The 16,613-nt window shown below is 45.4% G+C and overlaps 1 protein-coding gene across 2 annotated transcripts in view; it reads right to left on the bottom strand.

The window, feature by feature from the left end:
- The window catches only part of LOC126295319 (immunoglobulin domain-containing protein oig-4-like), a 31,641-nt gene that overhangs the window by 1,522 nt on the left and 13,506 nt on the right, over window positions 1–16,613 (bottom strand). For both annotated transcript variants that reach the window (XM_049987778.1, XM_049987777.1), the window contains exon 3: window positions 7,189–7,338. In XM_049987778.1, the coding sequence (XP_049843735.1) occupies window positions 7,189–7,338 (150 nt within the window). The remainder of the gene's footprint in view (window positions 1–7,188; window positions 7,339–16,613) is intronic.

Raw genomic sequence — 16,613 nt, forward strand, 5'->3', positions numbered from 1 at the left:
AATTAAATAAGGCAGTCGTAAGGAAAAATTGTCACTAACATCTTCAGCTTTTGCCGCCCCGCCTTCTTCAGTTGAGTGTAGTATTACGATATACTGATAATTTTTACTTTTGGACCGTCTAACTATTGGTTATGAACTGTAGATCAAAACTGGAGAAACTGCAAAAAGGTGGGAATTTAAGGAGATGGGACCTGGATAAACTGACTAAACCACAGGTTGTACGGTTGTGAACAGCACTGTAAAGCATGTCCGGAGTTACGGTGAGGCATTGGCGTCGGATGTTGCCTTTCAGCATCCCTAGAGATGTCGGTCGATCACGATACACTTGCGACTTCAGGTAACCCCAAAGCCAATAATCGCAATCAATGTTAGCTTAAGGAGAGCTATGCGTGAAGCGTTCAGTGAATTCGAAAGTAAAATTCTATGTACCGACTTGACAGAAAATCCTAGGAAGTTCTGGTCTTAGGTTAAATAAGTAAGTGGCTCGAAACAGCATATCCAGACACTCCGGGATGACGATGGCATTGAATCAGAGGATGACACGTGTAAAGCTGAAATACTAAACATCTTTTTCCAAAGCTGTTTCACAGAGGAAGACCGCACTGCAGTTCCTTCTCTAAATCCTCGCACAAACGAAAAAGTGGCTGACATCGAAATAAGTGTCGAAGGAATAGAAAAGCAACTGAAATCACTCAACAGAGGAAAGTCCACTGGACCTGACAGAATACCAATTCGATTCTACACAGAGTACACGAAAGAACCTGTCCCCCCTTCTAGCAGCCGTGTACCGCAAGTCTCTAGAGGAACGGAAGATTCCAAATGATTGGAAAAGAGCACAGGTAGTCCCAGTCTTCAAGAAGGGTCGTCGAGCAGATGCGCAAAACTATAGACCTATATCTCTGACGTCGATCTGTTGTAGAATTTTAGAACGTGTTTTTCGCTCGCGTATCATGTCCTTTCTGTAAACCCAGAATCTACTCTGTAGGAATCAACATGGATTCCGGAAACAGCGCCCGTGTGAGAACCAAGTCGCTTTATTTGTTCATGAGAACCAGAAAATATTAGATACAGGCTCCCAGGTAGATGCTATTTTTCTTGACTTCCGGAAGGCGTTCGATACAGTTCCGCACTGTCGCCTGATAAACAAAGTAAGAGCCTACGGAATATCAGACCAGCTGTGTGGCCGGATTGAACAGTTTTTAGCAAACAGAACACAGCATGTTGTTCTCAATGGAGAGACGTCTACAGACTTTAAAGTAACCTCTGGCGTGCCACAGGGGAGTGTTATGGGACCATTGCTTTTCACGATATATATAAAGGACCTAGTACATAGTGTCGGAAATTCCGTGCGGCTTTTCGCGGATGATGCTGTAGTATACAGAGAAGTTGCAGCATTAGAAAATTGCAGCAAAATGCAAGAATATCTGCAGCGGATAGGCACTTGGTGCAAGGAGTGGCAACTGACCCTTAACATAGACAAATGTAACGTATTGCGAATACAGAGCAAGAAGGATCCTTTATTGTATGATTATATGATAGCGGAACAAACACTGGTAGCAGTTACTTCTGTAAAATATCTGGGAATATGCGTGCGGAACGATTTGTAGTGGAATGATCATATAAAATTAATTGTTGGTAAGGCGGGTGCCAGGTTGAGATTCATTGGGAGAGTCCTTAGAAAATGTAGTCCATCAACGAAGGAGGTGGCTTTCAAAACACTCGTTCGACCTGTACTTGAGTATTGTTCATCAGTGTGGGATCCGTACCAGGTCGGGTTGACAGAGGAGATAGAGAAGTTCCAAAGAAGAGCGGCGCGTTTCGTCACAGGGTTATTTGGTAAGCGAAATAGCGTTACAGATATGTTTAGCAAACTCAAGTGACAGACTCTGCAAGAGAGGCGCTCTGCATCGCGGTGTAGATCGCTGTCCAGGTTTCGAGAGGGTGCGTTTCTGGATTAGTTATCGAATATATTGCTTCCCCCTACTTATACCTCCCGAGGAGATCACGAATGTAAAATTAGAGAGATTCGAGCGAGCATGGAGGCTTTCAGACAGTCGTTCTTCCCGCGAACCATACGCGATTGGAACAGAAAAGGGAGGTAATGACAGTGGCACGTAAAGTGCCCTCCGCCACACACCACTGGGTGGCTTGCGGAGTATAAATGTAGATGTAGATGGTTCACCACATGCCCTGAAGGGATGGTGGTTATGTGGGAACACACTCAACAAGTGTATGAATAATATACTGTATCTTTTTTCATGTACACGTTTTCTAAAACTGTATAAAAATGTAGCAGTTACGTTCTCAACATGTCTTGCGATTCGACCAACTAAATAAAGTAACTAACGGCCTATCGGCATTTGCTGATGATGTCAACGGAGGAAAAGGTAGAAAGCTCGAGAATGATTACAAATCTGATGCGACAAGAACTATTTGATGCTTTTATTGAGGAATGTACCACACAAAACTGTCTACATTTACAACTAAATCTAAATCTACATAGATACTCAGCAAGCCACCCCATGGTGAGTGGTGGTAGGTACCCTGTACCACAGCTTGCCATTTCCTTTCCTGCTCCAGTCTTCCATATGAGCCCTAATTTCTTGTACCTTATCTTGTTGGTCCTTATACACAATGTATGTGGGAAGTAGTAGAATCGTTCTGCGGTCTCCTTCAAATGCAAGTTCTTTAAATTATGTTCTCATATATACTGCGTATACTTCAAGCTGATACACCTAACTGACTAGTGTGTGTATGTGTGAGTGTGTGTGTGTGTGTGTGTGTGTGTGTGTGTGTATCTGTGTGAGGGTGAGAAGTTGTTGTGGTCTTCAGTCGTGAGACTGGTTTGATGCAGCTCTCCATGCTACCCTATCCTGTGCAAGCTTCTTCATCTCCCAGTACCTACTGCAGCCTGCATACATCCTTCTGAATCTGCTTAGTGTATTCATCTCTTGGTCTCCCTCTACGATTTTTACCCTCCACGCTGCCTTCCAATACTAAATTGGTGATCTCTCGATGCCTCAGAACATGTCCTACCAACCGATCCCTTCTTCTAGTCAAGTTCTGCGACAAACTCCTCTTCCATACCCGATGATAACAAATTTCTCTTCTTCAGAAACGCTTTCCTTGCCATTGCCAATCTACATTTTATATCTTCTCTACTTCGACCATCATCAGTTATTTTGCTTCCCAAATAGCAAAACTCCTTTACTACTTTAAGTGTCTCTTTCCCTAATCTATTTCCCTCAGCATCACCCGATTTAATTCGACTACATTCCATTATCCTCGTTTTGCTTTTGTTAATGTTCATCTTATATCCTCCTTTCAAGACACTGTCCATTCTGCTCAATTGCTCTTTCAAGTCCTTTGCTGTCTCTGACAGAATTACAATGTCATTGGCGAACCTCAAAGTTTTTATTTCTTCTCCATGGATTTTAATACCAACTCCGAATTTTTCTTTTGTTTCCTTTGCTGCTTGCTCAATATACAGATTGAATAACATCGGGGAGAGGCTACAACCCTGTCTCGCTCCCTTCCCAATCGCTGCTTCTCTTTCATGCCCCTCTACATCTAGAGCTACATCTACATCTAGGCGCTTCAGTCCGGAACCACGCGGCTACTATGATCGCAGGTTCGATCTTGTCTTGGGCATGGATGTGTGTGGTGTCCTTAGTTAGGTTTAAGTAGTTCTAAGTCTAGGGGACCTCAACTAAGTTCCATAGTGGTTAGAGCCATTTGAACCATGTTTTGAGCCAAACTCTCGTTTCGATGTCTACATCAGCATCTACATCCATACTCCTCAAGCCACCTGACGGTGTGTGGCGCAGGGTACCTTGAGTACCTATATCGGTTCTCCCTTCTAATCAAGTCTCGTATTGTTCATAAAAAGAAGGATTGTAGGTATGCCTCTGTGTGGGCTCAAATCTCTCTTCGCGAGATGTACGTAGAAGGGAGCATTATACTGCTTGACTCCTCGATGAAGTTATGTTCTCGAAACTTCAACAAAAGCCCATATTTAACTACTCAGCGTCTCTCCTGCAGAGTCTTCCACTGGAGTTTATCTATCATCTCCGTAACGCTTTCATTATTAATAAATCATCCTGCAACGAAGCGCGCTGCTCTCCGTTGTATCTTCTCTATCTCTTCTATCAACCCTGTCTGGTACGGATCCCACACTGCTGAGTAGTATTCAAGCACTGGGCGAACAAGCGTACTGTAACCTACTTCCTTTGTTGTCGGACTGCATTTCCTTAGGATTCTTCCAATGAATCTCAGTCTGGCATCTGCTTTACCGACGATCCACTTTATATGATCATTCCATTTTAAATCACTCCTAATGCGTACTCCCAGTTAATTTACGGAATTAACTGCTTCCAGTTGCTGACCTGCTATATTGTAGATAAATGATAAGGGATCTTTCTTTCTATGTATTCGCAGCCCATTACACTTGTCCACATTCAGATTCAATTGTCGTTCACTGCACTTTGCGTCAATTAGCTGCAGATCCTCCTGCATTTCAGTACAATTTTCCATCGTTACAACCTCTCGATACACCACAGCATCATCCGCAAAAGTCTCAGTGAACTTCCGATGTCATCCACAAGGTCATTTATGTATATTGTGAATAGCAACGGTCCTACGACAGTCCCCTGCGGGGCACCTGAAATCACTCTTACTTCGGAAGACTTCTCTCTATTGAGAATGACATGCTGCGTTCTGTTATCTAGTAACTCTTCAATCCAATCACACAATTGTTCTGATAGTCCATATGCTCTTACTTTGTTCATTAAACGACTGTGGGGAACTGTATCGAACGCCTTGGGGAAGTCAAGAAACACGGCATCTACCTGTGAACCCGTGTCTGTGGCCCTCTGAGTCTCGTGGACGAATAGCACGAGCTGGGTTTCACACGACCGTCTTTTTCGAAACCCATGCTGATTCCTACAGAGTAGATTTCTAGTCTCCAGAAAAGTCATTATACTCGAACATAATACGTGTTCCAAAATTCTACAACTGATCGACGTTAGAGATATAGGTCTATAGTTCTGCACATCTGTTCGACGTCCCTTCTTGAAAACGGGGATGACCTGTGCCATTTTCCAATCCTTTGGAACGCTACGCTCTTCTAGACACCTACGGTACACTGGTGCAAGAAGGGGGCAAGTTCCTTGGCGTACTCTGTGTAAAATCGAACTGGTATCCCATCAGGTCCAGCGGCCCTTCCTCTTTTGAGCGATTTTAATTGTTTCTCTCTCCCTCTGCCGTCTATTTCAATATCTACCATTCTGTCATCTGTGTGACAATCTAGAGCAGGTACTACAGTGCAGTCTTCCTCTGTGAAAAAAGACATTTAGTATTTCGGTCTTTAGTCTGTCATTCTCTGTTTCAGTACGATTTTGGTCACAGAGTGTCTGGACATTTTGTTTTAATCCTACCGCTTTGACATAAGACCAAAATTTCTTAGAATTTTGTGCCAAGTCAGTACATAGAACTTTACTTTCGAATTCATTGAACGCCTCTCGCATAGCCCTCCTCACACTACATTTCGCTTCGCGTAATTTTTGTTTGTCTGCAAGGCTTTGGCTATGTTTATGTTTGCTGTGAAGTTCCCTTTGCTTCCGCAACAGTTTTCTAACTCGGTTGTTCTACCACGGTGGCTTTTTCCCATCTCTTTTGCTTGGCACATACTCATCTAATGCATATTGTACGATGGTTTTGAACTTTGCCCACTGATCCTCAACACTATCTGTACTTGAGACAAAACTTTTGTGTTGAGCCGTCAGGTACTCTGTAATCTGCTTTTTGTCACTTTTGCTAAACAGAAAAATCTTCCTACCTTTTCTAATATTTCTATTCACGGCTGAAATCATCGATGCAGTAACCGCTTTATGATCGCTGATTCCCTGTTCTGCATTAACTGTTTCAAATTGTTCGGGTCTGTTTGTCACCAGAAGGTCTAATATGTTATCGCCACGAGTCGGTTCTCTGTTTAACTGCTCAAGGTAGTTTACAGATAAAGCACTTTAAAAAAATTCACTGGATTCTTTGTCCCTGCCACCCGTTATGATCGTTTGAGCCTCCCAGTCTATATCCGGCAAATTAAAATCTCCACCCAGAACAATAACATGGTGGGGAAATCTATGCGAAATATTTTCCAAATTATCCTTCAGGTGCTCTCGACTCTTATAACTGCCATCTGGTTTCTGTACAAGTTGTAAATAGCCTTTCGCTCCCTGTATTTTACCCCTGCCATCTTCAGAATTTGAAAGAGAGTATTCCAGTCAACATTGACAAAAGCTTTCTCTAAGTCTACAAATGTTGGAAAAGTAGGTTTGCCTTTCCTTAATCTTTCTTCTATGGTAAGTCGTAATGTCAGTATTGCCTCACGTGTTCCAATATTTCTACGGAATCCAAACTGATCTTCCCCGGGGTCGGCTGCTGGTTATATGAAGGAGCCCCCCACCATGAGGTAGCTGCTGGTTACGTGCGGGGTTGGCTACTCACATGCAGGTAGGTGTGCGCGTACAGCTCGGTGCCGTCCTTGAACCACATGATGGCGGGCCTGGGGTTGGCTACTCACATGCAGGTAGGTGTGCGCGTACAGCTCGGTGCCGTCCTTGAACCAAGTGATGGCGGGCCTGGGGTTGGCTACTCACATGCAGGTAGGTGTGCGCGTACAGCTCGGTGCCGTCCTTGAACCACGTGATGGCGGGCCTGGGGTTGGCTACTCACATGCAGGTAGGTGTGCGCGTACAGCTCGGTGCCGTCCTTGAACCACGTGATGGCGGGCCTGGGGTTGGCTACTCACATGCAGGTAGGTGTGCGCGTACAGCTCGGTGCCGTCCTTGAACCACGTGATGGCGGGCCTGGGGTTGGCTACTCACATGCAGGTAGGTGTGCGCGTACAGCTCGGTGCCGTCCTTGAACCACGTGATGGCGGGCCTGGGGTTGGCTACTCACATGCAGGTAGGTGTGCGCGTACAGCTCGGTGCCGTCCTTGAACCACGTGATGGCGGGCCTGGGGTTGGCTACTCACATGCAGGTAGGTGTGCGCGTACAGCTCGGTGCCGTCCTTGAACCACGTGATGGCGGGCCTGGGGTTGGCTACTCACATGCAGGTAGGTGTGCGCGTACAGCTCGGTGCCGTCCTTGAACCACGTGATGGCGGGCCTGGGGTTGGCTACTCACATGCAGGTAGGTGTGCGCGTACAGCTCGGTGCCGTCCTTGAACCACGTGATGGCGGGCCTGGGGTTGCCCTTGGCGACGCACATGAAGACGATCTTCTGGCCCAGCGTGTACTCATAGTCAAAGTGGGACCAGTTGATGATCTTGGCGCCCTGCAAACACAAAAGGCCCCACCCTATGAAGACCAGCATCATCACCACCAATCATCATCACAACCACCATCATCAATATCACCATTATCATCATCACCACCACCACCACCACCACCACCACCACCACCATCATGATCCAGAGGTTGCCAAACTGATACTCCCAAACACAAGAGATGTCCAAAGCCTACAAGATCTCAAGTTGTGTATTATTATTTCTTCTTTTGTTTTATTTTATTTGTCGCCATTCGTACATGATCCACTCAACCAGCAATTGATACGCAACATGCCTCAGAGGGAGCATCAGGCAACAGATGATTAGGAAAGGGAAAAGAAATACAGTAGAAGACGAATGGGTAGCTTTAACGGATGAAGTAGTGAAACCAGTAGAGGATCAAACACAACAGATATTGAACTGGATTGATGAAAGGAGAAAATTTAAAAATGCAGCACATGAAACAGACGAAAGGGAATACAAATGTCTAAAAAGTGATGTAGACAGGAATTGAAAAAGTTCTCAGCAGAAATGGCTAGAGAACAAATGTAATGATTTAGAACCACATATCACTAAGGGAAAGATAGATACTGCCTACAGCAAAGTTAAAGAGGCCTTTTGGGGAAAGAGAAGCACCTTTACGAATATCGAGAGTTCAGACAGTAAACCTGTCCTCAGCAAGGAAGGGAAAGCTGAAAGGTGGAAGGAGTGTATAGATGGTCCATACAGGGGACATGTACTTGAAAGCGGTATAAAACAAAGCGAAGTCACCGTAGATGAAAATGAGATGGAAGATACGATACGGCGAAAAGTATTTGACAAAGCTTTGGAAGATCTGGCCACAGGAGTAGATGACATTCTGTCAGAAACTGCTGGTAGCTTCAGGAGAGCCATCTCTTCTATTTGGTGTGAAAGATGTACCAGACAGGCGAGATACCCTCAGACTTCCAAAGAAAGCAGGTGCTGACAACTGTGAAAATTAGTGGATGATCAGTTCAATAACTAATGGATGCGAGATACTAACACAAATTCTTTACAGAAGAATGAGAAAACAGGTAGTAGTAGACATCAGTGAAGATTGGTTTGGATTGCTGAGAAATGTAGGAACGCGCAAGGCAAATTGGCCCTACATCGTAGAAGATAAGTTAAGGGAAGGCAAACCTATGTATCTAGCATTTGTATACTTAGAGAAAGCTTTTGGCAATGATGAATGGAATACTCTCTTTCAAATTCTGAAGGTGGCAGGGGAAAATAGAGGCTATTTACAATTTGTACAGAAACCAGATGGCAGTTATACGAGTCATGGGGGCATGAAAGGGTTCAAATGGTTCAAATGGCTCTGAGCACTATGGGACTTAACTTTTGAGGTCATCAGTCCCCTAGAACTCAGGACTACTTAAACCTAACTAAGGACATCGCACACAACCATGCCCGAGGCAGGATTCGAACCTGCAACCGTAGCGGTCGCGCGTTTCCAGATTGTAACGCCTAGAACCACTTGGTCACTCCAGCCGGTTGCATGAAAGGGAAGCAGTGGTTGGGAAGTGAGTGAGACAGGGTTGTAGCGTACCCTGATGTTATTCAATCTGTACATGGAAGAAGCAGTGAAGAAAACCGAGGAAAAATTTGGAGTACTAATTAAAGTTGAGGGAGAAGAAATATGAACTTTAAGATTTCCTGATGACATTGTAATTCTGTCAGAGATATCAGAGGACTTGGAACTGCCATTGAATGGGATGGACAGTGTTTTGAAAAGAGGATAGAAGATGATCAACAAATGCAAAAAGAAGGATAATGGAGTGTAGTCAGATTAAATCAAGCGATGCTAAGGGAATCAGATTAGGAAACGAGATAGTTAGTAGTTCAGTCCTTATATTTGTGTAGCAAAATAACCATTGATGGCCGAAGTAGAGAGGATATAAAGTGTAGACTGGCGATGGAAAGAAAAGCATTTGTTAACAAGGAGTATAGATTTAAGTATTAGCATTCTTTTCTGAAAGTGTCGGGAGCGTTAGAGCTGAGAGTGCTGTGAAGAAGATGTCAGCCAATCGCACACTGAACGACCCCAATCCAGGACGACAATGCAACAGCACCTGCCTCTATACTAAGAGGACATGAGCACTGCGCCGACTGGCCACGGCCAACTTCTACAACAGCACCAAGCTTAGGCACTTCAAGGGCAGCGACTCAGAAATTGTATATACTGAAGAACATTGTTGATTTGTATGTCGCCCTTGGCTTGTGACACTTCTGTGTTGTTGTCAAAGTTATGTATTGTCATTGTTCATTTCATAATGAAACTCATTCATACACTACTGGCCATTAAAACTGCTACACCATGAAGATGACGTGCTACACACACAAAATTTATCAGGAAGAAGATGCTGTGATATGCAAATGATTAGCTTTTCAGAGCATTCACACAAGGTTGGCGCCGGTGGCGACACCTAAAACGTGCTGACATCAGGAAAGTTCCAACCGATTTCTCACACACAGACAGCAGTTGACCGGCGTTGCCTGGTGAAACATTGTTGTGATGCCTCGTGTAAGGAGGAGAAATGCGTACCATCACGTTCCTGACTTTGATAAACGTCGGATTGCAGCCTATCGTGATTGCGGTTTATCGTATCGCGACATAGCTGCTCGCGTTTGTCGAGATCCAATGACTGTTACTAGAATATGGAATCGGTGGGTTCAGGAGGGCAATATGGAACGCTGTGCTGGATCCCAATGGCCTCGTATCACTAGCAGTCGAGATGACAGGCATCTTATCCGTATGGCTGTAACGGATCGTGCACTTCTCGATCCCTGAGTCACCAGATGGGGACGTTTGCAAGACAACATCCATCTGCACGAACAGTTCGACGACGTTTGCAGCAGCACGGACTATCAGCTCGGAGACTGTGGCTGCGGTTACCCTTGACACTGCATCACAGACAGGAACGCCTGCGATGGTGTACTCAGCGACGAACATGGGTGCACGAATGGCAAAACGTCATTTTTTCAGATGAATCCAGGTTCTGTTTACAGCATCATGATGGTCGCATCCGTGTTTGGCGACATCGCAGCAAACGTATATTGGAAGCGTGTATTCGTCATCGCGATATTGGTGTATCACGCAGTGTTATGGTATGGGGTGCCATCGGTTACACGTCTCGGTCACCTCTTGTTCGCATTGACGGCACATTGAAAAGTGGACGTTACATTTCAGATGTGTTACGACTCGTGGCTCTACCCTTCATACAATCCCTGCGAAACCCTACATTTCAGCAAGATAATGTAATTCTGGATACAGAAAACGTTCGACTGGTGCCCTGGCCAGCACATTCTCCAGATCTCTCAGCAATTGAAAACGTCTGGTCAATGGTGGCCGAGCAACTGGCTCGTCACAATACGCCAGTCACTACTCTTGATGAACTGCGACCCGTCTTCACTGCATCAGTTCTGCTAGTACCTTGTCTCCTACCTTCCGGATTCACAGAAGCTCTTCTGCGAACTTGCAGAACTAATATGGCTAGATATTGCAGAGACATGGCTTATCCCCAGCTTGGGGGATGTTTCCAGAATGAGTTTTTCACTGTGCAGCGGAGTGTGCGCTGGTATGAAACTTCCTGACAGAGTAGAACTGTGTGCCAGACCGAGACTCGAACTCGGAACCTTTGCCTTTTGCGGGCAAGTGCTCTACCATCTACCCGAGCTCGAGCCTCAGTCCGGCACACTGTTTGAATCTGTCAGGAAGTTTCATAGCAATGCACACTTCGCTGCACAGTGAAAAACTCATTCTGTTTGAATGTTGTCGAGCGATCCAAGAAAGCAGATTACCTAGACACCCCATATTCGGTAACTAGGCAGGATTCGACAATTTTTGTGCCATGTAGCCGTGTATGGAAGTGAAACAGGGACCATAAACAGTTTAGACAAAAAAAGAATAGAAGCTTTCGAAATGTGGCGCTTACAGAAGAATGTTGAAGATTAGATGGGGCGATCACGTAACTAATGAAGTGCTGAATACAACTGGGGAGAGAAGGGATTTGTGTCACAACTTGAGGAAAAGAAGGGATCGGTAGATAGGACATATTCTGAGACATCAAGGGATCACCAGTCTAGTATTTGAGGGAAATATCTGGAGTAAGCATCACAGAGGGAGACCGAGAGACGAATACGCTAAGCAGATTCAGTAGGACAAAAACAACAACAACAACAACAACAACAACATGCTATAAATTAATAGACATATGCAGTCGTACACACATATATGCAAATACGAGGGGGGACGCAAAAGACACCGGATTGCTGTCATATAAAATTTATTGATGAACCTTTTTACAAAATTACTTCAGTCACCTTCAAAATACTCTCCGTTACATGCGATACACTTGTCAAGTCTCTTTTCCCACTGTTGGAAGCATGTTTGGAACGCTTCAAGTTTTATGTTGTCCAGTGCCCTTTGCGAAGCTGTTTTTACCGCCTGCACATCGTCATAACGCTCCCCTTTTAGCGTTTTTTTCAGTCGTGGAAATAGGAAAACGTCGCACGGGGTTAAGTCCGGAGAATATGGAGCGTGGGGAACGACAGACCACCTCTGAGGTCCAAAATAGTGGGCCACTCGTAAGGCCGTGTGCGCTGGAGCATCGTCGTGATGCAGAAACCAGTCACCTGGTCGCCAAAGTTCCAGGCGTTTCGTCCTCACATCCTCTCGCAGAAGCCTTAAAACACCCAAGTAAAAGTACTGCTTAACAGTCTGGCCTGGGGGTACGAATTCCCGATGCACAATTCCACGAACATAAAAAAAGACGGCCTGGGAGAGTTGGGAGTCCTCCACTGGTTTGACGCTTGCTCGATTTCTGGATCATACCCGTAACACCAACTGTCATCCCCAGTGATTACTTTGTTCCGGAAGTTTGGATCACGTGCAGTCTCTGTTTTCAAGTCCTGACACACAGTCATGCGGGTGGTTTTTTGCTCCTGTGTGAGAAGGCGCGGAACAAATTTAGCAGCAACACGCATCATGTGCAAATCCTCACTGAAAATCCGCTGGCACGAGCTCCAACTGATTCCTGTCTCTGCTGAAATTTGGTCGATCGTTTGGCGACGATCCTCGTTGCTCTTTTGGCGGACCTTTTCAATGTTCTCCTCATTTCGCGATGTTGAAGGGCGTCCAGAACGAGCTCGGGCTTCGGCACACATCTCACCACGTTAAAAGCGCCCAAACCACTCGAGAACCTGTGCGCGGCTCATAGAGTCCCTGGAAAGGTTCCTGAAGCATTTAGTGCCTCTCCGTTGCAGTTCTTTTAAGCAGGAAACAAAATTTCACACACACTCTTTGTTCTTTTAAAGCTGCCATAACGACTTCGCAGACGCAACCCACCAACAGTCAGAGAAACACCACAATTGCACGTTCAGCTCTACACTGACGCCGTCGGCACAGCTGTTTCATGGAGGTCTCTACTAACACCATCTAGCGTGAGAACCTTGCACTACGTCTACGAGTGGCAGCGCCCTCGGAGTCCGGTTTCTTTTGGGTCCCCCCTCGTATGCCAGTGACTCATATAGAATGTTTGCTTTGGATATAAACATAGTAATTATGTCATGATATATTCAGCTGGTAAATTGTTGTAAGCATGCTTATGCAGTGATACATCATGTGTTGTCACTACAGGAAAACTGATTCTGGCGTGCTATCACAGTGTGAGGGTGTTCTTCTACACACTGCCATCAAATGAGGATGTGTCAGCGAGTGGCAACAGATTGGCAGTACCGTCTGTGGCTAAGGCAGAGATGGCACTTTGTGACCCATAAGAGGTGATAAGATCTGACGTTGTGGCAGACTTCTGGTAGTGTAGCGATGCCCTGTGTGACCCTTGACTTGACGTGTAATTAATGCTGGCTTGCTCAGTACACGTTATACACTCCTGGAAATTGAAATAAGAACACCGTGAATTCATTGTCCCAGGAAGGGGAAACTTTATTGACACATTCCTGGGGTCAGATACATCACATGATCACACTGACAGAACCACAGGCACATAGTCACAGGCAACAGAGCATGCACAATGTCGGCACTAGTATAGTGTATATCCACCTCTCGCAGCAATGCAGGCTGCTATTCTCCCATGGAGACGATAGTAGAGATGCTGGATGTAGTCCTGTGGAACAGCTTGCCATGCCATTTCCACCTGGCGCCTCAGTTGTACCAAGGTTCGTGCTGGACGTGCAGACCGCGTGAGACGACGCTTCATCCAGTCCCAAACATGCTCAATGGGGGACAGATCCGGAGATCTTGCTGGCCAGGGTAGTTGATTTACACCTTCTAGAGCACGTTGGGTGGCACGGGATACATGCGGACGTGCATTGTCCTGTTGGAACAGCAAGTTCTCTTGCCGGTCTAGGAATGGTAGAACGATGGGTTCGATGACGGTTTGGATGTACCGTGCACTATTCAGTGTCCCCTCGACGATCACCAGAGGTGTACGGCCAGTGTAGGAGATCGCTCCCCACACCATGATGCCGGGTGTTGGCCCTGTGTTCCTCGGTCGTATGCAGTCCTGATTGTGGCGCTCACCTGCACGGCGCCAAACACGCATACGACCGTCATTGGCACCAATGCAGAAGCGACTCTCATCGCTGAAGACGACACGTCTCCATTCGTCCCTCCATTCACGCCTTTCGCGACACCACTGGAGGTGGGCTGCACGATGTTGGGGCGTGAGCGGAAGACGGCCTAACGGTGTGCGGGACCGTAGCCCAGCTTCATGGAGACGGTTGCGAATGGTCCTCGCCGATACCCCAGGAGCAACAGTGTCCCTAATATGCTGGGATGTGGCGGTGCGGTCCCCTACGCCACTGCGTAGGATCCTACGGTCTTGGCGTGCATCCGTGCGTCGCTGCGGTCCGGTCCCAGGTCGACGGGCACGTGCACCTTCCGCCGACCACTGGCGGCAACATCGATGTACTGTGGAGACCTCACGCCTCACGTGTTGAGCAATTTGGCGGTACGTCCACCCGGCCTCCCGCATGACCACTATACGCCCTCGCTCAAAGTCCGTCAACTGCACATACGGTTCACGTCCACGCTGTCGCGACATGCTACCAGTGTTAAAGACTGCGATGGAGCTCCGTATGCCACGGCAAACTGGCTGACACTGACGGCGGCGGTGCATAAATGCTGCGCAGCTAGCGCCATTCGACGGCCAACACCGCGGTTTCTGGTGTGTCCGCTGTGCCGTGCGTGTGATCATTGCTTGTACAGCCCTCTCGCAGTGTCCGGAGCAAGTATGGTGGGTCTGACACACCGGTGTCAATGTGTTCTTTTTTCCATTCCCAGGAGTGTAGATTGCAGATAAATATACTTGGCATGCCACGGTTCTTTATCTGGAGTGCTAATCGTTGGAGCAGACACAGCCATAGTCCATTGTGTATGTGTATCTTCTGCGTGTTGGATCAAATATCTGATGGATGTTACGCAGCTACATCCGCCAGAACAGCAAGCGGCCATTCGGCTTCTGCAAGACGTATGCGGGGACCAAGGGAAGTTGAGGACGGGGTAAGTTGACTTATCACTTGGTTTAAATTCAGTGTTCGACATGTCTCCATCAAAATGATACAGCTGACACTGCACAGGGCGGACACAATAATGCTTCATTAACAACAAGGAAAAAGCTGTGGTGGCAGTCATGTTGTTGGTGTTCTAGTATACACATTGCTCTTGTTCTGATAGTCCCCATTTTTGTAATACATACTCATATTGTTGTTGTAGTCATGTTGTTATTGCTGTAGTGCTTATGTGTTTGTTACAGTGCTTATGTTGTTGTTGTTTTGCTGTAGCAGTTCTCATGTTGTCACAATGCCCATACTGTTGCTGCTATTGTGCTCGAATTGATGTTGTGTTGATCCTATTCTTTTTGCAGTGCTCAAGTTGTTGCAGTACTGATGTTGTAGTGTGTTGCTATTATTGTTGTAATGCTCATATTGTTATTGTAGTTACTTTCGTCATCATTGTGTTCATGTTGTTATTGATGTAGTTTTTTATTATTTTCTTATATATTTTGAGATTTTCCTCATTACAGAGGCTTATCTCCAACATAATAATTTACTTGGAAATTACAATACAAACAATATACGTTCTTAAACTATATTTTCAAAATATTCCTGCAGGTGTTTCGATCTTGTGTATCCTCTTCCTCTGCGCCCATTCTCCTCATCGTGTGCTGTACGTTTTGGAGCCAGGTAGTCATGGGGCGTCCTCCACTTCTTCTCCCCTCCGACTCCCACTCCAGTGTCAGTTTTGGTATTCTGGTTTTCTCCACTCATCGTACATGCCCGTACCACTGTAATTTCTTCCTATCCATTACGCCATATATTCTTTTTTTTATTTCCATTCCCCTTATTATATCGGTGCTCCTTATCTTCTCTTTCCTGGAGAGTCTTGCCGATCTTCTCCAGAAGTCCATCTCTAGAGCTTGTAATTTTTTAATATGCTTCATGTTAATTGTCTGCTCTCCGTTCCATACAGAACCACACTCTCTAATATGGATTTGTATATTAATTTTTAAGTTCTGCTCATTACATTCCTGCTCCATAAGAATGACTTAAGCAACACAATGACCTTCCATCCGCTTACTAATTCTTTCATTGATTTCTGACTCTGATTTTCTCTCGGTTTCTAAAATGGATCCCAAATAACAGAAAATGTTTATCTTTTTGATTTTCTTTCCTTCCGTGTATAGCTCATCTGAATCATTAGTCAAGTATTCTGTTGTTTGGTACTTAATCTTCAAACCCCAAGTTTTGTATGCTACTGCTAGTTGATTGCACATATAGTTAGCATCCTCTTCATCTTGTGCTACAACTACTTGATCATCAGCAAATAATAAATGATGTAGGTAAACTCCATCTCTTATTTCTAATCCCATACTGTTACATTTACGAGACCATGTGCTAAGGCCAATATCTATATAGATTTTAAATAATGATGGTGACATGGGACAGCCCTGTAAAAGGCCTTTGCTTGTTCTAAATTTCTGTGAAAGTTTAGTACCAACTTTCATTTGGCAAATGTTATCTTTATACATCTGTTGTATTGTTTTAATCAAGGAAGGGTTTATAGTTCCCATATGTAGTGCTCTCCAAAGTAATTTTCTTGGATGTAATTTCATGTTTTTGTAGTGAGTGTTGTTGGTGGTGTTCCCCCTACATTGTTGTTATACTGATCATGGCGTTGTTGTTCCTGTTGCAGTGCTGAAGTTGTTTAAGTACTGTTGTTGTTGTGTTTATCTTGTTATTC

Source organism: Schistocerca gregaria, chromosome 11, assembly GCF_023897955.1.
Source record: "Schistocerca gregaria isolate iqSchGreg1 chromosome 11, iqSchGreg1.2, whole genome shotgun sequence".
Lineage (NCBI taxonomy): Eukaryota > Metazoa > Arthropoda > Insecta > Orthoptera > Acrididae > Schistocerca > Schistocerca gregaria.